Source organism: Typha angustifolia, chromosome 13 (genome assembly GCF_048772165.1).
Source record: "Typha angustifolia cultivar Huaian chromosome 13, ASM4877216v1, whole genome shotgun sequence".
NCBI classification, from domain to species: domain Eukaryota; kingdom Viridiplantae; phylum Streptophyta; class Magnoliopsida; order Poales; family Typhaceae; genus Typha; species Typha angustifolia.
Window position 1 is genome coordinate 4,896,424 of NC_133251.1, and position 22,975 is coordinate 4,919,398.

Consider the following 22,975-nt stretch of genomic DNA (forward strand, 5'->3'; position numbering starts at 1 on the left):
AAGAACTAAAAAGAGTTTGTAATGCATGAGATATAGTAATGTACAATGTGGTGGACCATATATAGTTTGTGAGCACCTTCAATTATGAAAAAGAGAAAGCCAATGCCTAACATAGCTAGTGATATAGAACTAATCATAGGGTTGGGGGAAGGCATATGATGGAGTAGTCACCAATTACTTTTGTGGGCTCCTCAACAAGCCAATCATTGGAGACCTTGAGAGAGAGAGAGAGAGAGAGAGAAAGAGAGAGAGGGGGGCGGAGGGGCAAAGGATGTCAACGGATCACAGCTGATCACATGCTTCATCATGCCATGCAATTGAATCAAACTAAAGTTATTGGGATGATTCCAAGGTGAAGACTTTTTAGAGTATTGCCACTGTGGTTAAACAAATCTTAGGATTGGATCTGTTCTTATTCCAATATAGAATGCATCAAGCAGTAGAACATCAAATATTATATATGTAAATAGTTCACAGTTATGCCTGCTTGAGCTTCTCTGATATTGGGCTGGAACCCTTCCTGGTCTTCACCCAAAACTAAAAGGAATATCAATCTTAAATTTATATTATATTTTATGAAACCATTCTATTCAGATATGAGAGTAAGGTTTTGTGCAAATCTCTCCTTGGTAGACCTTGTATAATAATTCTTAGCTTGACTCTGAGCTTGAAATATTTACCTTCACTCTTCTTTTCTAAAAGATACAAACTGAAATGCTAATTCTTGATGAATACAAGATAATAAACAACTTAATGTAAGCATAAATGCACAATTGGATGTGTTTCTTTGCTAGGTGATGAGCAGTTTTACTACAAATATATAGAATAAGGAATGGAAAATATAGGGAAAATATTTGACATCGTACACCAATACATAGAAATGAATTTTATTCATATTCAAGGTCAAGGTCGAAAGAACTAATACATAAGAAAAACTTAGCTTAGCGCATATAGACGGTTCCCAAAATTGTTGGAACCAAAAACTGGGCAAACTAAAAATTGGGAAGAGATAGATTCTGGAAACCAAATGCGCAACTGGAAAATTCTAAATATTAAACATGGAAATCAGAGAAATCAGAGACCCTAACCATACAAGACAGGAGAATCAAAATAACAAGAACCAGCATAGGACAAAGTGAGCCCCATTTGAAGGAATGAGGAAGTTCATAGTTGATGTATTAAATACAGCAAACATGATCAGCTCAAAGAGTTGCTCAAACTAACATTTAACCAGCACTCAGCAGATAGCCAGAACAGTTTAATAGTAATTTACAACATAGAAACAGTAGCATTAATACCTCTAATCACAGGACCTAGAAGAAGCCTTCATTTTAATAGCTGACCTTCAGATTTAGGGGGTGCGTTACGAACATTCTTCAGCAAATCTTGGATTTTGTTCAACATTTGCGAGGGGTCATTGCCTCCACTGCTGCTTGCCTGAGGAGGCCGTTGGCTTTCCTGAAGCTTTATCTTCTCGAAAAGATACTGCTTCTCCGCTTCTGCTTCCTCCAGACGACGCTTGAGATACATACTAGCATAATCCTGCTCAGCCTTCTCGGATTTGGCAAGGGCAATACTCTGAAGCCTCTCTGCCTCCTGCCTGGCCTCGTTGGCCTTCAGTTGGAACATCTCGGCCTCAGCCTGCTTAAGCCGCACGATGCTCTCCAACTCCTCTACCTGTTGTTTCTTCATTTGCCTCTCCAACTTCACCTCTGCTACTTCTCTGGCTTTCTCCTCTAGCTCACGGTCGCAAGCCTCCAAAGCAAGGCGAGCTCGTTTGAACATACGCATTTTCTCCTCAGCCACCATCTCCATCTTTCTGACAGCTTCTTGGACCACCTCAGCAATTCGGTTGCAGGCCTCCTGTGGGGCAATCAGTCTCCCAGACTCTTCATTTTCAGAGTTCTTTGGAGAATCTATCTCAAGTTCTGTAGAAGGAGAACAAAGTATTATCGATATGTCTATTGGTAGAGTTGTGGAAGAAGAGAGGTGAACCTTTGAATCCTAAGGCTACTCCTATAATCAATGTACCAGTGAACTCAAATAAGGATAAACTATGGTATAAGATAAGAATCATTTGGCAAAGAATTAAGCTGCTCAAAACATTTTTTGGTTCCGAACAATATACAGCTAGAAAAATACACTCAGGGTGTACAGTTTTTGTCTACTTGAACGTAGCATCCAAGTGAACATAATCAGGCATATTACATGCTGCAACCAAGGGTTGAAAGTTTGTATCCCCTGCACAAGATTAACCATTTGAAAATAGTGGGCTGACAAAAACAACCGAAGAATATGATCTAAGATAACTGAAAATTAGAATTTCTTATTCATCAAACAAGGATGCTATCCAAACTTGAAAGGGTGCACAATTTCTACAGATAAAAAAGAAAGTGTCTCCCAATTAATTCTATAACATTTTATTGATCTGACAACAGTATAGGAGATCTTATTCTAATCTAGGGATTTATTTACAAGTCATTTCAAAATTGTGCAGTGAAGAAAATATTGCGGAATTCCTATTTTGACGGATGGTCATGCAAATGCCTTTCTTAGTATGAAAAAGAGAAACCCACTTTAAATATATGAAAGAAACACTCGGTAAGATTTCTCATTTTATGTAAAATGATACTTCAGGAGTTTGTTCCTCATTTATTTGTAGTTATAGAGGTACAATAAAACAAGTTATCAAACTCCTGCTGCCCCAGTAATCAGTCACTGTTCTACCTTAATTTCTCTGTGTGTAACCATATCCACCTGAATTGTCTCCTACATTGCAATATGGTGATTTGTTTAGTCCGATGGCTGTCACATCCTCTAATATCACAGAACTTTAAAATTCTAAGAAGAATCAGGCCAATAAATCCCATAGTTGACTACCATTGTTTATCTTGCCACAGAACAAGTATGGAACTCTGTTGAAATTTGATTCAGTGTTTAACAAAGTATCTGGACAATAAATCCCATAGATGACTTATTTTGTTCTATCTTGCTACAAAACAAGCATGGCAGTCTGCAGAAACTAGATTCACCATTTAATAAAGTACCACCAGAACCAGTTATTACGATTCAGCCTTACTAAAAGCACCAGCTCCTCTGTTCTCCTATTAACTACAAATACTACATAAAAGAATGCATCAACACTAATCCAATTCAGCCGAAACCCTCAACTTCCTGATATTCAATTAGTTTGAAATTCTAGTTTAAATCGGATTTTCGAATCGAGCAATATTGGATGCACCTTAGAATGCATATAGCATCCAAGAAAAGGATTTTGTTTATGGGCACTCTTGGCAAAAAAAAAAATCAAAAGTTTGAGTCGTCCCTAAGTTTATAAAATATATATATATACACACACTATATTAAGCATCATATGTAGTTCAATATAACCACTAATCAAAATTTCCTAATGCCATAAATATTAAAATATTCTTAAAATAGTAAGATTAATGCTAAAGACACAACAAAATGGAAATGCAAAATAGTTGGGCCCCTCTCTCTATTTTAACATTATTATCACAATATACCTAATAGCAAAGTCACATCAGCAAAGGAATAAACAAACCATTTGCTCTAGATTCTCTAAGAATAATTTATTTGACATAAAGAGATGTAATGCAGATAATAACTCTAAATAATGACATACAATGGCGATTTGTAACCTAAAAACTTGCAAAAATTCTTTCAACAAATTATACTACATAGGAGATAGGACCTAACTTGTATGAACAAATAGAGACCTATATATTGGTGTTATAAGCTGAGATATCATAGTGTTAATTGCTCCACATGCAAAAACTGGACATCATATGTATAACTAAAGATTCAGAAAAAGCACAAGCTGTAGACAAGTGGATGGAAACCTAATGCCTAGAGCAGGTGGATATAATGGCAAGAGCCAGTATCGTAATTAAAAACAATAGAAAGGTAATAAAAAGAAAGAATCTAGTTTATAGTCATTAAACTTGAGCATCAAGAAAAAATGTAAAAATAATTATCAGGAATCATGAACTCAGCAACATCTAAGATGACTCAAAAATCAATATCAATAAATGGGCATGAATGCATGACGTAAGGAGTTCCACAATCACTTACAGCGGGTTTCTTATGGCCATTTTTTTCAAAAGAAAACAACATATAAAACATATAAAGAATCATCAGCATAGGCATTCGACTTCTCATACCTTTTAGGGAGACATAAGAATACCAATATTCTTTGACTCTTCTAAACTTACTTGATGCCACTTAAAGCTCAAGTCTCATATCTTAATCATTGTCCAATTACAATCCCAAACCACCGTCCTTATGAGCACAAAATTTGGTAACACATTAGTGACGCAAGTCACATCCAACAACTTGAGTATTGGATCCTCCATAAGCTTATCTTTAGATGCTAATTTCAAAAAAAAAAAGAAGTAAATTGCCTAGTTCAGTGACTAATTTACTTTAAAATGGGTGTGCTTTTTATGCAGGGAGAAGCTTCAATATTTTGACTGACCTAATGATGAGACCTACAAGGATAATGTCATAACAAATTTTATTTGCTTGATCTCACTAGTATAGAGTGTTGCATCTTAGAAGAGACGCTCCATAACCCAAGTGAAATATCGCCATGGACACCATTATTGGTCTAGCTTCCAAACAAACAAATTTGGGTATGTCTTCATCTTCAATTTTAAGAGAGCCTTGGTACATACAGCAATTAGGTTTTGAACATTGTAAGTCTGCATGCAAACAACATTGTACCCTTATTTACCAGAGTAGGTGACTTCTAGTCCACGTGGATGCCATGTAGGTATGCCAAGAAGAATTCCAATTAATGATTTTATTCAATAAAAAATCAATATAGAAATTAGAGGATTGCTATAGAAATTGCTTAACCATTCGACGGTCTCTAAACTCGAAATGTTTTACTATCTATGAGTACCCAAAATCACTCACATAAAAAAAAACAATTTATATTAAATAAATCTCTAACTTGGGCGACGATTTTTATAGATATGCATATATTATCTTACATGGCATTCACATGGACCAAAACTCGAATAGTGAGATAAATAAATTTGTATCTCATTTATTTTGGGTACATTGTTTGGTGTGCAAACTTAGACCTGTAAAAAACTTGCAATTTTGCACCATATAGTGCTGGTTTCGGTCAAGCAAACAATGAAACAACCTTATCAACTATGTGTAAGAATGCCCACATATCCACCAAGAACCTCCAGAACGACAATAAACTCACTACTGAGTAAAAAAATAAACTGAACGGAAAATGGAATAGAATTAAGGATGAAATTAGGTTTCCTTATACTATAAGAGTATGCAGCTTCCTAGTTCCTATACTCTTCTTCATTTTTAAGAAAGGTAATTACGACACTGTCCTCACAACCAAAACTATAAGAATAAAACTATGATTTCTACTTCCAATGTCTTCATATATTCATCATGCTTAGTGTGTATGAGAGACCCACAAAAGCATTGTATTTCCAAATAAGCATACAGGGACGTGCAGGTTACTTTCAACATACTGAAAACAAAGTATAATGGAAGCAAATAAAAAGTTATAGACCCACTTATAATAAATGTAAACAAGAGGAAAAAAAGAAGAGAAAAAGGTAGTACCAGTTTACAAATACAGTAACAAAGGAAGTACGGAATGCAAAGTCAAATTCAACATGTTGAGAGCAAGCAACTTCTAGCCACGACGTCCATACCTATTTATTTTGGCTATAGTTACTTTACTACCTCAATACCAAATCATTGTAGTGTTCTTTTTGCTACATGTGTGATACCAATCTATAGATAAGATCTAACTGATATTGCCTCTATAACCGGTACTGCAGTACATTCAACATGTAAGCTGAATTGATTGTTCCTAAAAGACATTGATGAAAGCGAGCAAAAAAAAAGGTGGAAGATTTTATGATGGTCTTCATTAAATGTTTCTTTCTTGTCCTATGAGACCTCCCCATTTTTCACTTCTAAAGCTTGGAAGAATCAGTATCGGTGGTTGGAAAATATGAACCTAGGCAATCTATGAAGAACCATAAGGAGCTTGTTTGAAATCTGGGTAATGCAAAATGAATGCATGAAATTTATAGTAGATTTCAAAAATCAAGGTTTCCCTCAAGAAATATGTAGTCATTGGTATTAATGCATTCATAGTTATGTAGGTGATGTTTCAAGATTAAATTATCATATTTCACCTGAGTATATGTAGACTGTTGAATGCCTTTCACATACAAAAAGGAAGTGCAGTAGAGTTCATAAACATTATATGCCTACTTTGACTAAAGATAACAACAAAGCTCAAAAACAGAAAACGGCCAAAAACATATGCATGAAATTTACAATAGAATTAATCACGTTTTTACTGAAAATACTTTGCTATTGACATTTAGGCTTGCATAGTGTTCATAGCTACTGCATGAGAGTAGTCATACCTTGGAGAAACAATAGGAGCATTCTGCATGCCATAGACTCAGCAACACCAGTCTTCATTTTATCAATCAGATCACCACATTTCCAAAATAATTGCCTTCCTTTAGGGTCCTCACTCAAACGAAAGATCTTACTTACAAATTCGAGTTCCCTTATCAGAGTATCCCTGTCCCATCCGGGAGCACATTGTTGAAAGACATCCTTAACCCACCCAAGCAGCTCGGACGTCCTTTGGCAAGCTTGGCACCTAAAAAGCATCTCAGTGTGGCCCAGACCATTCTTAACAGACTGTCCTGTCCCAATTTGGCCAATACGGATCGCACAGTCAGTGTGAGTCCAGTGGGAGCACAAATCACATCCAATCCAACGACAAGTGTTGACCTCAAAATCAAATTTGCTACATATCACACACATGCAGAGGTTACAGAAACCATTCCTACTAGTACAAATATCACACCCACACTCATCAGCAGGCAGGGAATTTTGGCAAACAATGTTTCTACACCTCTTGTACAAGAACACCTCAATGAGGCGACTCTGTGGAATGCTGACACTTGGGTGCAAGAAAGCTTGAATTCCCATTTTGATTGCAACAAGGATCTCCAGCTGCACTCGGTGAGCCATGGCAAGAACATTGGCTGTCAACTCAGCTCTGCCTTGCACAAGCTTCTGAAGATACAAGAACTCCTCTATATGGTGAGATCCTCCTGTGCCCTCAAGAATCACCCTAAGCTCATTCTTAAGATCTTCCAGGAGCTCATCCGGCATAACCTTCATTCTGTCAGCAATTACCTCGACCCGCTCTCGAGCAACTTCACGAAGGGATAACTTATCTGCACTAGATACTCTGCGAATGACTTGTGGTTCAGGAACTCCATTTTCTACTTCCTTTTCCTTCTCAACCTTAGCCACATTTGCATCGATCCTATTGGTCTCAATGGGCCAGGTCTCACGAGAGCTGGCGCTCTCCGTGGCGGAGTCGTTCCCTTGGTCAGAATTAGACCCGGGCTCTTGGACATCAGGGTCCCCACCAGCATCTGATGAAGCAAGAGAAAGGGAGGTCTGGAGCCCCACAGGCCTAGGATGCTGGCGAGGCGGCAACATTGCCTGAGGTGTTTGCTGGTGGAAATTTGCACCTGATGAAGTACCCATCTCGATGCCCTAATCTGTAAAGACCAAAGAGTTAAACCATCACAGAAGCAACTCTGAGAAGAAAATTATATTTTATTTTTCTAGTATTCAACGATACAGGAACCATGCCAAAATCACAGAAAAACTATTGTTTTGCATAATAGGAATAGATTGCTCCAGCCTATGGAATCAAATTCGCATGTTGTATGTTGCAACAGAAGTAAATCATGATTTCCCCACCTTCAGACTCTAGAACCCTAATCCAGAGAAAATTATAACAAGACCACACTCGTCAACTGATCTTCTCAAAAACTAGTATTCCAATTAATCGATTCGCAGCTCAGACCCCATAAGCCCCATGATACAAAACCCTAAACTTGGAGCAATCCAAGATGGAATCGAGGAAAGATTTCAAGAGTATCTGAGGTTAGATCGCTCACCTGAGAGAAATCGACCGCGACGAATGCGAGGTGCGAAGGAAGGAAGGCTAATCGAGAAGAAGTGGATCTAAGAGCAAGAAAAGGAGGACTAGGGTTCTTTCCTTTTGCCCTATCCCTTCTCTCTCCTCTCTCTCTCTCTCTCTCTCTCTCTCTCTCTCTCTTCCCCCTTTCGAAGAATAGACGGCGAAGTCCACCCCTTTGACGACCACACGAGAAAAGACCACGAGGCGTGGGAAAAGAGAGAGCAGTGCGTGGGCGACCGGCGCTTCCCGGTGGCATTACCGCGTTGACCAGTCACATGATGGAGAGAAGACCTTTCGTTTATTATTTAAATTTTATTCGAGACCGACTAATTCAAACTATAAAAATTCGGTTAAATATATTTTTTATTTAAAATTTAAACAAAGCTTATCTTCGGAAAGAAGTTCCCAGTGGTTGAGTGACACAAAATAAAAGTTAAGAAAAAGAAAATTAATAATTTATACTTAAATTAGCAATAATTTTTAAATTCAAAAATAAACTTAACAGCCACGACTCAGTCAAAAATATAGAGAAAGTTCAAAGAGAGTAATTTTCGTTCAAATTACAAGAGGTCAACTACTTGACCCATAAAAATTTTACTTGCCCAAATAATAATAATATAATAATAATAATAATTAAACAAGCTCGAAAACAAATTAAGTTGAAAACTAAGTAGCAACTTCCCACTAAATTTTCAGTACGTTAGAGATCAAGTTTGTTAGTCTTAATTAGGTAGACAGTGTCAAACACGGCACTTGGCAACTTGGACCTCTGATGCCACTAAGCCTTTATAAAAAGGTCAATAGTAAGTAAGAAGAAAAACAAAGCTCTGTTCTCCATTACGTACGCAGAAGTCATCTTTCATCATATTATATATAAGCTATGTATAACCATAAACTGTTAACATCTTTGCAGCTTAGCACAATATCAAATTTATGAACTCGTGATATCTTTTGAAGACGAAAATCTGCGATCATATATCTTGGTCTAGTGATAGAAACAGATGAGTTCTCCCATAGGCCTTCTACATTGTAAGTAGATTTTCTCTGAGGTAGGATCTCTTTTGAGAGAGCACCTCCATTATGCCTGCTTCAGTAGATAGTAATAGCAATGTAAATAATGCAATTCCATAATTAACTCTGTTGATACTGCAAGTCATCACTGCATTATCTCTCCTAGTTCAATTAAAAGGGTATGTGTTAATCACAAGTCTCAAATGTGACAGTAATAAGACTACAACATCAACTTTGAGACCACCACTTCAATGTTTATTGCCTACCTAAATCTCCATTCTATTTGACTATATACCACTCGGAAAAACTCCTCTCATCCAGAGAGTGAAATCAAGAAAGCTGGCAAAAGCTTCTGGAAGGAAATCAGAGAAATAGTGATCTCATTTCTGGTGACCAGCTTCAATTGGTTCGACAACTTCGGCTTCGAATGCTTCGGAGCTTTGGGATTCAGCAGTCTGGCTTGGTTGTTGAACATGTTGCACCTCAGCAGCCGGAGCCGCCCATTTCCCAGAAAATGCTGTTCCCATCATCTCATATATCTTCCCACTGAGCTCTCTTGGATTATCAGGCTGTGCAATAGCACAAGAAAATAAGTCTAACACATTGGAGGTAACTGAGAGGTGAAAAGATTTATATAAATGATAAAAAAAATTCGGGTTTAACTGGAATTCCATCACATACTTAAACCGAAGATTACTAGTATGACTTTTAAGATTAAAATGATATGATCCAGTAATAAAGTAGGAAACACTTCTTACTGTTTGATTTCCAGGCATGAAGTTTTTACAATATAGTTGATATTCATACGACTAATTCCAGGTCAGGCTTTACCAGTTAGCATACCAACCAGAAGAACTAACTATACCTAAGGGATAGAATATTATGAGGTCAAACAACACATCCAGATAACCGACCTAGAATAGTATGTAATCAACAGAGTTCAAAAGCAAGGAACACGGTAGCATACATTGGCAGATCAGATGGGGCAAGAAATTTTGAGAAACAGAGAGATGCAAAATGCATTTTAAGATGAGTAAACATACAAATCTGCAAATATGCAATACAGAGATGAATTTGTACTCACAGTGAAGCCGCTGGAAATCAGAGCTGTTTCAAATAGAAGATCAACAGCCCTTAGGGCCTCTGAATCATCAGGGCAAGTTCTGCACGCGGCCTGCATTAGCAAGAGAACAACACAAGCAACTTCAGAGCTCAGAGTACAACTTTACTCCACCTACCCAAAACCACCGGATTGCAAGGAAGCAAGGGAAACTAAGCATATACAACTACACAATTCCTCAAAAGGATTCAGAAATATCTCACAAGTGCAATTCTGCCATTCTAATTTGTGACTATTATACTATGAAATTGAAAAGTATAGAATTTAGACAACCTAGATAGATTATCATATCAAGTTTTTCTTGTTATACCCCTCTAACTGAATTGACTTTTCCACTGTACAGATTGCCATGACATCAACGCATCAGATATCTTTAAGTAAAAGGCTACAGATTGCCATGAACATCAACACATCAGATATCTTTAAGTAAAAGGCTCACATTCAAGTTCTTGATTATTTGATGATCTGGATTAATTTCAAATACTCTCCTTGACCGCATGAACTCCAAGCTGGAAACATCTCCCATAGTTTGTGCCTTCATCAGCCTGAAGACGAATAGCATGACACCATGAATCAAGGTAAATATGTCGTTGTAAAAACTTCATCAGAAGAGACCAACCTCTCCATATTGGCAGACCATCCAAACTTCCCCGAAACAAGAACACAGGGTGAGGTACTAAGGCGACTAGAGATCTCCACACGAGCAACTTTATCTCCCAACCTCTTCTTGATCCAGTCGCAAGTCTGGGCAAATTCCTGTTTTACTTCCTTCTCCCTCTCCTCATTTTTATCACCTGAGAAAAAAACATTGATATCGGATATAAAGAACAAAAATGTACAAAGTAGACAGAAAATGCCTATTGTATAACCTATTTCAAGGCCAAACAAATAATCAAACAGAAAGAAAAAGAAGAGATTTTCACCCATAGATAGTCAAAATCACCAGTACAGTTCAAGTAGATTGAGCAGATTTATCAATTTATTCCCTTCTTTTCACAAATACAAGCAATACCATGAAATTTTACCACAAACATAGATGACATAGAAGATGGCAGAAATACTAAATGTCAACAAGTATCAACATCCAGCCCCAGAAAGACATACTGACTGAAGAGAAATGGTGATAAATTTTACCAACATAGATGACATAGAAGATGGCAGATATACTAAATGCCAGCAAGTATCAACATTCAGCCCCAAAAAGATGCAGTGACTGAAGAGAAATGGTAACTTACCTAGGTCTAAATCTTCTTTGCTAATATCAACAAAGTTCTTTTCCTTATAGGACTTCAGATTTTGGATAGCCACTTCATCCATTGGATCAACTAAAAGTAGCACCTGTAATAAATAAAAAGCAAGTGCAAGAGCACTTCATTTAAGACAGATGCTGGATATTCCTAAATATAGTAATAATTGACAATGCTGGTTACTGGAACTAAAATCAATAGTTTGTGGAATCTATACCTCAAAATCCTTTTCGAGACATCTCTCCAGGAAAGGAGCATTTTTTGCGCTAGTCAGGCTGTCTGCTGCAATGTAGTAGATATCCTTCTGTTCCGGTTTCATGTTCTCAACATACTCATCTAAGCTTATTAACTCTTCCTCACTTTGAGAAGAAAAGAAACGAAGTAGAGGTGCAATTCGCTTATGGTTTGCCTGATCTTCCATGCAGCCTAGTTTGAGAAATTTGCCGAAGTTCTCCCAGAACTTATCATAATCCTACAAATAAACCAAAATATTGCAAGAATAAGCATAAGAAGCTAGGTGGCACAGTTAGATATATCTCATGGTGCAAGACATACAAATAACTAGAGAAGGAACACAGAGATTGCAGCCCTTAAGGGGGGAAAGCTTATAGCTTATTTGAAGTGAAAGAAAAGTAACAGCTTACATCTCTGTTCTCACTGAGAGAAATGCCCAATATCATATCAAAGGCTTTGCGAACCAACCTCTTCCTCATTATGCGCACCTGCAAGAAGTAATGCAAGGAACCTAGATAAGGCAATTCACCGCATGCACAAAAGAAACATATTTTACCAATAAAAGAGAAACATCTATTCAACAAAACTAAAACATACTTACAATTCGACTTTCTTGGAGGATCTCACGAGACACATTCAAAGGAAGGTCATTCGAATCCACAACACCCTTCACAAAGCTCAAGTATCTCGGGAACTAGATAACCATAGTAAAAATATGATCAAATTTTTTACGATGAACAAGAGAAGTGATACATCACATAATGCTGAATATCACCATACCAGCTCCCCATCAAAGTCATCAGATATAAAAACGCGTTTGACATAAAGCCTAATATTCTTGGTCTTTCTATCCACTATATCATCCTTTTTCATCGCAGGGACAAAAAGAATGGACCTGAACTCCACCTCACCCTGCATACAATTTGAAAAGGCTCAATTTTCAATGTAACGCCATCAGTCTGTCAATTATCAGATGTTGCATATTGGTGGCTGCAAATGTGAACATAGAATAACTGAATGTGGTGCAAATATACTATTGACTAGATCTATGCCAACTGACAGGCACGTGTGACATATCATAGCGCTTGTCATACAATCATACATCCAAGCCTACCAACTTACCGAGTATTATGTAAAATTGTGATGCATATGGAGTACTAATTTGTCATGCTTTCAAGAATTTACGCAATTCCAGAAAGAAAACACAAGATTCACAAAATAAATCTTGTTGTTTATGTATGTTGTCCTAAACTCCCAATGAAGTATTACTTCAATATGCCAGAAAATACAAATATCATTTATTTAACTGCGAATTCCAAACTACATTCTCTTTATCAAGACTGTTAACACATTTACATCTGTACTGGTCATTAAGATATTGTCCCAAACTCCGGGTTCTATAATTTAAGTCTTTAACATAACAGTAATACATATATTTCAAGCATATAATGGAAAATACCAAGCTACCCTCTATTTCAAGACAGTCACTATTTGACTATACAAAGTGACAGGAATAGATATCAACCAACAAGCATAGATCATAAGCGGCTAAAGTATGCACAAAATGAAATCCTGCTAGATCTGTGTTAGACCACATGCAGGTTACCAAAAACAACAGTCAAAAACAGTTTGTTATGTAATTGTAACTTGAACAAAACATCCACATGGTATGCAAAAGCTTAAGTGGCTTACTAATCGGAAGCTTCTGAGTTCTGACTACCAACAGATGAGGAAACATATTTACCTCTGTTGTGAAGTGTGATGAAGCCAGAGGATCCAAGTACTCATTAAAAGTCTTCTTGTAGAACTCATTGTAATCCTCAGTTTTGACATCTTTAGGATTCCGAAGCTGCACAGTACAGCATTAAGAATACATGCTTGCTGATTTTAGCAAAAGGAAATGCTTGCCGACAGACATACAATCAGCACTCACCCATATAGGTTGTGTTTCATTTGTGAGCTCCCAGTCCCAGTACCTCTCTACAACAGTTTTAGTCTTTTTTTTCTTCTGTAGTAAGGTCAGTTCAAGCAGCAAAATCAGATGTCCGTTAGAAAGAGCCATCTATCAGGGAAAATAAAGATGGTCAAAGAGAAGCATGACCAGTTCTTTCTCAGTTACCTCAATTTTGGAGTCATCATCTCCCTCCTTAGCTTGAGTTGGCTCCTCATCAACTTCCACCTAATAAGGAGAAGAAAGAGACAAAACCAAAAGGAGAGAGCATGAGAGCATATGTATGGTTGTATATAGTAAACAATTCAACCTATATCCTGTAATCAGGAGACTTTCAGGATGATATTTGCAAGAATTAGAATGAAAATATAACATTAAGATTTAGCACAACACCTACTAATCAACATTTACCTCTTTAGTATAGCCTTTCTCTTGCCATGTGTAAATTGGGAAAGATATAAACTGTGAGTAGTTCTTCACCAGTTTTTGTATCCTTTCAGGATGAGCAAAATCCTTGTCCTCACGCTAAGGAGAAAAACATATGCGAGTATAAAAAATATTCAAATATATTTTCAACTAATTAGAAGTAATAGGTTAAGTAGATAAGAACCTTAAGATACAAAGAAAGTCGAGTTCCTCTAGGAAGGAGTTTCTCTGGGTCTGTCTCCTCTCTGATAGTAAAAGAACTAGAACCAGCTTCTCCTTCCCAAACATATTGCTTCTCAGATTTAGGGCTCTTTGTGGATACGACAACCTGTCGGACACAAGGAGCACCATTTATTAAAAGAAGAAAAGCATTCATTCTGAGAGAAGGTAAGCTACGAAAAAATCAGGCTTATGGTAATGATGGAATCTCATAGTTTAAATGACAAAATACAACTGAGGATTAAGATCATACCTTATCAGAAACAAGGAATGCTGAATAAAATCCCACACCAAATTGCCCAATCAAATTGCTGTCAGTACCAGCTTCCTGACTTTCCTGTTGTTACAGATACAGACTTTATGGAAAAGCCAAGATGAATGCAGGAATAGATCAACACCACAGATGTATCATACCTTAAGTGCCTTCAGAAACTTGGCTGTACCACTGTGTGCAATAGTTCCAAGTGAGTCAACAAGTTCTTGTCTGGTCATACCAATCCCAGTATCACTGGAGAAAACAAAGATACAAGTAACATGAGCTGATAGAATAACCATTTCTAGCTCATGGTAAGAGAAAACAAAGTTCCCACATGATTCCAACTAACAAGAACACTTACGTAATTGTAATTATGCCATTGTCTTTATCAGCCTGGATGCGGATATCAAGATCAACAGCTTCCTTCTGAAGTTGAGGTTCAGTAACACTCAGAAACCGCAGCTTGTCAAGTGCATCACTTGCATTGCTACAAAAGATTAACAGATGATTATTTCCTAGAGTAAATGCTGAAATAATTCATCTTAAGTTTATGATTATTAAAAGAGACCCCAAAGGCTCTACAATCGCCTTGCACAAACATCATATATAAACAAAGGTACCAAAACAAAACAAAATATAAAAAAAAACCCCATTATCAGCTCTATTTTTTGTTTAGTTTGACTTTAGTATAAGTGGGTTAACACGAATAGAATAGGACACTTATTATAGAGGTTCATGTATTCTCACATGATTTGTTACAAGAAGCTAGCAACTTATAGATTGCCTACAAGTGTAAGCATCTATATAATAAAAGAGGAAAGAAAATGAAGAAGCACAAAAAGGAATATTAAATTTAAGTCCAAGTTAAAAGTCACTCACCTAACAAGCTCCCTGAGAAATACTTCTTTATTGCTATATAAGCTATGAACTATCAGGTCCATGAGGCGACTAACCTGTCAAAAGATACATAACCATAATATAATGCAAAGATTAAGAACGCTTAAGTTTGTGGAGGTTTATGCATCACAGAAACAGCGCAGAAAACGTGAGTTTTCATGTGGAAGATATACCTCTGCCTGGTACTCAAACTTCTGACCTTGTGGGTCAGATGTATCAACTGCGGCTGCAGTTGACTCATGCCGCCTGCTAATAAAAGTGCTGTCTCTCAGCTTTATATGTGTCTTATGATCATGCTCAGGACATTTAGGCACTGAAAACATGGAAAATGATCTTCTTTGAAACTGAGGAAGTCCGTGCTCTAAATCAGGTACCTGAGATGATATGATGATCAGCACATATAAATTACACCTTATCATACGAAACTTCGTGACATGCCTAAATATTGGATGAGCTATTAGCATATTAATAATAATAGATAATAGTATCTATCACAATTCACAACATAACTCATCAACAAACAGTTATGCTTCACCAAACTAATCCACCATCGTATTTCCAACACGAGTATTCCAGATACAATAACTGCTCACGCACTTTGCGAAAATAAAAGAACAGTAGGAAACAATCCAAACTACGAAAACCCAACCAAAAACATGAACAAATCCTCCCATCCTATGACTAAAACAGCAGCTCTTTTCCAACCGAACCGATCAAAGAAGAAGAAAAATACTCAAGGAGCAAAAAAACTGTCGCCTTTCGACCAAATGAAAACCGAAACGGACAAAACCAATCCACATAAACACCACAGAGATCGAAAGAAAAACAACAAATTTCAGGAATCAAGAGGCGAGGTAGTTCTCGTCAATACCGAGCTGGGGGAGACAGACGAGCTGGAGGAAAGGAGAGGAGCAAAGGCGCGAAGTCTCGCGGCGGCGGAGACCGATCGCCTCGTCGAAGCCCCTAGCATTTTCTTTTCTTTACTGCGCTCCTATAAAGCTCTACGTTGGAGGCGGAGGAGAGAGAGGAGGAGGAGGAGACGCGAGGGTTTTAGAGAAGGTTTTGTTCTGCTATATAAAAATGGAGATTTGGCCCACTGTGCTGCTGCTTATAGAGAGAGGGTTGAGGGCTAAGATGAAGCTTCTGGAAACCAGAGGCCTCGTTATTCGTGCGGGTATGGATCCGGATCTCGCGATAAAATCCGATCCGAAACTGAAAGGACCATTTCACTATGAATAAGCCCTAAGATTGAAAGGGTTTGGATGAAATAATTAAGTTTCTTTTTATTATTTTTTTCACATTCTAATGTATGGATATTTATTATTTAACGCTGTATATTACTTTTAATATTTTAAAAATATTTTGAGTTAATTTTTTCCTACCAATAGTTAACGAATTAGAGAATATTCTATCATTTTATAAAATAAAATATTTAAAATATCTAAATAGTCTTCATTAGAATTTAAAATCTAGTTCTTAATTTATTTACATCTTACTCTAAAAATATATTACCAAAAGATCTTTTTTTTCAAGATGATTATTGCTGAATTAAAAACAATAATATTAATATTAATTTCATAATCGTCGCAATCTAGAAAATAGAAGTTTGGAAAATTATTAAAAATACCCCATCATTTGTTTTTATTATCATTCGCACCCTACCTTATGATATTTAAATGCCTAAAAAACATTATGCCCTTAATTTTGTTTTAAAAGTTATCATATAGCTGAGTTAGAATAACTACAAATGTAAATTAACATTAATATCCTTGGATAAATTATTTTAGATTAAGATCAAAAAAATAAATAAAGAGCTAGATTTTGAATTCAAATGAGATCTATTTTGAGTATTTTAATTTCTTAGTATTAAAACTTAAAAGTAACAAGTGAGTGTCTTCTAGGACATTAGAAACAAAATGCACGGTTTAATAATAAATAAACGAAAATGGTGGGTATTTTTAATAATTTTTCTTTTTAATGAAAAAAAAAATGAAGTATTTTAGAATAACTCTTATTGGCCAACTCTACACCAACCAATAGATGGTGCTATATTTCGAGTTTTTTTAGGCGATTTTTAGTTGTTTTTATTACACTAAAAATTATTATCTTAGACAATAAAAAAAATTTCATCATTATTTTTATATATATCATTTTAATAAAATAGCTAAAAATCGCTATCTGAGACAACGACTACAGTACTAGTTTGAACAGCATTATATTTTTTTTTACTGTAATAATATTTTGTTCAAAAATTCCTATATTTCACCGTAAAAGTAGAAAAGTTTATATATTACACGAGAAATATATTCTAAAGTAGTGATGGGTTATATTGTTGATATTCCGAAATTTTCTTATAGTAGGTGTTCTTCACCTCTCTCTCAAAAAATAAATAAATAAAAATAAAACAAGAAATAAACCAACTCTGTGACCTATGTATGCAAAAATAAACCAACAAATATAGTGGATAAGTGAATACTTGAAAGGCATATATATATATATATATATATATATAGTAGAACATACATTAACAAAACACAGAGAGAAATAAGCATCTGGTACTTCAAGAAGCAAAATGCTTTTAAACAAAGAAGAAGAGAGAAGAAACAGAAGGATGTGGGTCAACTCTGCGGAGGTTGCTACCGCATATTTGACATGGAAACTCAGGGTTCCAGCTTCAAAGAGACGATGCGAGAATGTCGGTTCTGCTTAGCCACCCTCGCAAACACCACAGAGAGACACGACGGCGCCCACCATGGCATACGAACTTCTTGCTCTCCTTTCAGGCATGCAACTGCATGTAGATACAAAAAAGAAAAGAAGTTTACAGTAATCATATGATTCATAAACATAGAAGGCATGTTTCAATGAATTGAACAAATATTCTTGTAAAGTTGAAGGATTTGCTCTCTTTCAGACATACTTGTGTTCTGTATTAAACGGGAGCGTTGGAGACATGTAACCACAGTTCATCAGTGAAATAATCATTTTTTCTAACTCTCCCATACAATAAGAATGGGTTGAGGAGTTGCCAATTATGATGAAGCTGTAGAACCCTGGTCTAGTTCTCCCTTGAATTATGGTTGAAGAAAAACCAAATCCTAAATTGTTCATGTTATTTGCATATATTCTAGTTTGAAAATGAGATCGAAGAAATATATCAAATCTTAGACCAGCATCTCTGCTTGTATAAATGCCTGAGTTGTCATGGTTCCTCTCTCTCTTGCTCTCATTGTTTCCTTATTTCTTTTACATTCAGGTGTACTTCCATGAGGACTTCTTTGGTGCATATATTGTGTAGTCCTAGCAATTTAATGCAAAATGGAAATAGCAAAAGTGCATGGAACTGTACTCCAGCTATAGTAACCACATGCATCATCAGAAGTTGAATTAATCTAGTATCTGTTGGATGAAAAGGGTCGTGTTGTACTGTTGACTTATCTGAAAGTTCATATGGCAGAAACATATAAGGATGACTCAAAAGTCAAATAACAGAAGATATTTAAATTCCTTAGTACAGCCTACCCATAAAACGTTGAATAAAAAGATCGTAGATGCAAAAGCATAATGAACACACTTATGTTCAAATATAAATGCTGTCATGCAGTCACTGCAAGAGGTTAGGCAGTGAAAAGAGTAGAACCTTTGATGCGCCGCAACTCTTTGCAGAGTGTGATAAAATCCCCCCACTTCATGTGGCATCGCCTAATAAACCGCAGAATCTGCTCCGTGGTAAACATAGATAAACTTTCTAGATACTCCCCATTGACACCATTCTCTTCAAATACTTGCCGGTAGCTACCAAGATTTATCTCTTCCAACCACAACCCAACATCCTGAAAAAGAGATATTTTATCTGGCCAAAACAAGTCGAAAAAAAAACAGTGTACCTTATTTTAAATCTGACATCAAGTCGCAGCATCTCTAAATTCTTCAAATATTTTATGACATGACTGCATCATCACAATGAATGCTTATAATTGTCAGGAAACTACTTTGAAAAGAGAAAATATTGAAGGCAATGAGCTAAGCATCATGAACTGAAAACAGTGTAGCGCGACACTAGATGAGTGTGCCTCAGGGTAGTCAATAAGATCTTCACACTAATTAGGAGTGAACATGAGGGAACATGCATTATTGACCAAAACTCAAGATTTCAGGACTGACAAAATAGTGAACATTAAGTTCTAAAGCAGGAGCTGCAAGTTGATCTATCCATTAATAGTCTGTCACATAATCTCAACGAATCGCTCCAGTTGGATTGAAACTGATGTATTATCCATTTGATTATTAAAATTACCAGCATGAAACAAGATAATGTTCGAAACATATTTAAGCAAAAGGAGGTTACCTACTTACTAGTTTAGTACATGATTGAAATAGTTCATTCCATTGATCAATTTAACAAAGCAAAACTTAGTTTGTGAGACAATGGTGTAGTAATCATAGTATTTTTCAGCATCTGCCTCCCTATAGAGTACAACACTATCAATCAATTTATAGATTAAAATTGTGAAGAGAACTATGAATTGTTGTCACACATAAATCTATGCTTATCAATATATGAAAAAGGTGTAGTGTCATGAGGTATCACTAATTATAAGCACAATATCATGCCCAAACAATCATCTTCGATCGTTGCCTTGTGCATCTTTTGCATGACATATCTCCTTTATTTCTCTCTCACCCAGCTACTTTTGAGAGTTAGTTAGAAGTTTGAAAGCATATATGTGTGTTAGATGTAACTAATAGCTATTTCTCTTCATGGAAAATTTGGAGTTGTTAAAGACATAGATATACATTGTTGATCCCTCACAACTTAAATTTCTAGGTCAACTAGTTATCTAATATAGTATTAGAGTAAGTTTTTCTAAGAAGTCATGAGTTTAAACATCGTTAGCTTGCTTTTATTACCTAACTCCTAGTATTGCGGTATGGTGGGCCGCATATCATATTTGAAAAAAATTAGGGACGAGATGGAATCTACGACATGAGATTTCACAAGCCAATCTAATCAAATTCAATGGAAGACGATTATAAACTAAATATAAACACCATCACACAAACACATACAATAGTTTTTTACATAGAATAACTCCTTTCAACTGAGGGTAAAAAACCACATGGATCCTATCCATGGATCAAAACCAATGCACTATAAAATATACTTACAACTCATCCTACCGCTCTACATCCACGGCTAATGACTGAAGTTATTCTCGCTCGCTATATCTCACAATGAACCACTCCCAGTGCATTAGGTGACTAACTTCGCTTTAACCCACACCCGCGTCTTAGTACTCCCTCAAGATATTGATACAAATATATAAGCAGTTATAGAACCTTCAAGATCTTTACGTTGTGACTCCGATAATAAATTATATCTTGGACAAAACTAATTTCTCCTCTTTCTCAATGAAACTCCTAGGATTTATCTACAAGAGACCTCTCAGTGGAAGTTTTTCAAATAAATTCCTTCCAAGTTTTCCATAAATGATCCAGCCTTTTCTTAATGCATCTATTTAAAATCTCCTTCAAGATTTGTACCAATGACTTTTACGTTATTGCTCTAGACATACATAATTGTTTTGCTCACGAATTGCCAATAAAAAGAACTAACACTATTATCTATCATATGCTCATGTGCAGCAATAGATACTGCACGTGAGGTGGTGTGTTAAAGACATGATATGCATTGGATCCTTTATCTAACAGCTCAATCTTTTGGGTCAACTAGTTATCTATAACAAGATCAACATATACATCTTGACCACAGATTGTTATATGTTAATGAGTCTTAACCTTTGATATATCTTCTTCTCTCCTTTGTAAATTTTTTTTCCTATCTAATTTCATCTCTTGTACAAAGCAAACTTCATGGACAACTTCCAAGTGTTCTGGTTTCACTTATATATTGACTTAGCTCGCCTATTGATTGTCATATCCAATTGACCAACAACAAATAAAAGTCAAAGAAAGAGGAAAGACCAGAAAGCCAAGTACACATGCCACAAAAATGAATAAAAAAGTTTTAAGAGCTCATTATGTGCCCCATTTCTATGTAATTCTATAAAAAGACACCAAATCAAGGAAAACTCAACACAGTTACCATGTCGAACAAGCAAAGAAGAAATAGAATATCTAAGTTTATAAATCTATGTTTTCGTTTCCCTTTCTTTTGTTGTAAATGGATCGTCAATGACCCAGAATCGATTACAAACTAGAGAGAGAGAAAAAAAAGAGAAAAGGTAATACCTTTGGCAACTAATAATGCACAAAATCAATATAAGATGTAAGAAATGAGAAACCTTTCTTCCTAATTCCAACTCTGGGAATCCATGAGAACAAGATCTAACGAACTGAGAAAAAGAGCAAGAACAGAGAAGCATACCTCGACGGTCCAGATGAAGAAATCCAATGGCTCCGGCGACCGGCCCTTAGTCATCTCCCTCCTCCGCGCGAAGAAACCCTACAAATTGCCCAAATTCCAATACATTTCGCATCAAAACCCCAAATTTAAAACCACGAGATCGCCATCCAATTTTACAAATTACAAAAAGCACCGTCTCCGGATCGCAAGAGAGAGAACCTCAACCTTAAAAATTAAAGCGATTCGAACTCATCAAAGCTCCTTCACGGCGTAATTTGCAGCCCTGCCTCTCTCTCTCTCTCTCTCTCTCTCTCTCTCTCTCTGAAGACGAGATTCTACTTCAATGGAGAGACAGAGAGAGTACACTCGACTTGACAAAGCTTAACTCACTGAAAGAGAGGTTGATGGACCCCTACACCGTAATGATATGAGCCATTACTTTATAAGTGGAGAATGATATGGATCGCTTTTAAATGCCATTGATTGCTAGAATATCTTTGGTGACATTGTTTTTAGAGCATCTCGACTTCACGGCTCTAAATTTGAAGCCAGATGAAGCTCCAATCAGGCTTTAAATGGCGCTGCAAATTTAGAGCCACCTACAGTAGAGCTTCAAATTTAAAGTCCTATTTAAAAATTTAGAATCTAACTCTATAATATTTAAATTCCGTCAGTATCTTTTAAATTCATACAAAAGCTTAAACTGAAAATTTAAATTCCGTAAGTATCTTTTAATAAATAATTTAATTAATTAAATTGAATATATAATTAGTTTTGTTAATTAATTTTTAACAAAAATAGTACTATTAAAATGCTCTTATAGAGATCTTTAAAATAAATCTAATATTAAATTATTATAGTTATTTTAAATACTTTATTTTTATTTTGTATAATATAATTTTGATGTTTTTAATTAAAAAATAATAATTTAAAATTATTTCTAAAACTATTGAATATTAGTCTTATTATAAAGATATCGATGAGAGTTTTTTAACCATATATTTTTTATTAAAAAATAATAATATTAAGATGACTTATTGAATAATTTAAAATATAATATATAAATATATATATATTATATTAATTAAATAATAAAATATAAAGTCCAGTATATTAAAGTGCGTCGGCTCTTAACTCTATATTTAAAGCCTATATGAACTTTAAATATAGAGCTTCTCATGGAGATCATCTTAAGAACAAAAGTGAAAAATA

At 35.8% G+C, this 22,975-nt stretch overlaps 3 protein-coding genes across 4 annotated transcripts; all 3 read right to left on the reverse strand.

Moving 5' to 3' along the window:
• Positions 1–1,126: 1,126 nt before the first annotated feature.
• Positions 1,127–8,170, reverse strand: LOC140773348 (OBERON-like protein). The gene is made up of 3 exons (XM_073115848.1): positions 8,013–8,170; positions 6,444–7,607; positions 1,127–1,928 (listed from the first exon to the last, which is right to left on the reverse strand). Exons 2-3 carry the CDS (start codon positions 7,591–7,593, stop codon positions 1,327–1,329), a joined length of 1,752 nt encoding a protein of 583 aa, XP_072971949.1. The 5' UTR covers positions 7,594–7,607; positions 8,013–8,170; the 3' UTR covers positions 1,127–1,326.
• Positions 8,171–9,175: 1,005 nt separating this feature from the next.
• Positions 9,176–16,482, reverse strand: LOC140774276 (heat shock protein 90-6, mitochondrial). The gene is made up of 20 exons (XM_073117198.1): positions 16,268–16,482; positions 15,570–15,770; positions 15,379–15,452; positions 14,861–14,986; positions 14,658–14,751; positions 14,497–14,580; positions 14,209–14,352; positions 14,010–14,123; positions 13,767–13,826; positions 13,581–13,655; positions 13,392–13,496; positions 12,428–12,559; positions 12,249–12,341; positions 12,058–12,135; positions 11,631–11,885; positions 11,402–11,504; positions 10,786–10,960; positions 10,606–10,711; positions 10,131–10,220; positions 9,176–9,615 (listed from the first exon to the last, which is right to left on the reverse strand). The coding sequence occupies exons 1-20, from the start codon at positions 16,364–16,366 to the stop codon at positions 9,427–9,429; spliced, it is 2,397 nt and encodes a 798-aa protein (XP_072973299.1). The 5' UTR covers positions 16,367–16,482; the 3' UTR covers positions 9,176–9,426.
• A 1,405-nt stretch (positions 16,483–17,887) lies between these two features.
• Positions 17,888–22,268, reverse strand: LOC140772795 (uncharacterized). 2 transcript variants are annotated; one of them, XM_073114986.1, is made up of 4 exons: positions 21,989–22,235; positions 21,785–21,862; positions 19,037–19,229; positions 17,888–18,187 (listed from the first exon to the last, which is right to left on the reverse strand). In XM_073114986.1, the coding sequence occupies exons 2-4, from the start codon at positions 21,836–21,838 to the stop codon at positions 18,057–18,059; spliced, it is 378 nt and encodes a 125-aa protein (XP_072971087.1). In that variant the 5' UTR covers positions 21,839–21,862; positions 21,989–22,235; the 3' UTR covers positions 17,888–18,056. The 2 variants fall into 2 exon arrangements, 1 of the variants encoding a protein (XP_072971087.1); XR_012106345.1 differs by lacking the exon at positions 17,888–18,187 and having other exon boundaries at positions 19,153–19,346; positions 21,989–22,268.
• Positions 22,269–22,975: the final 707 nt, after the last annotated feature.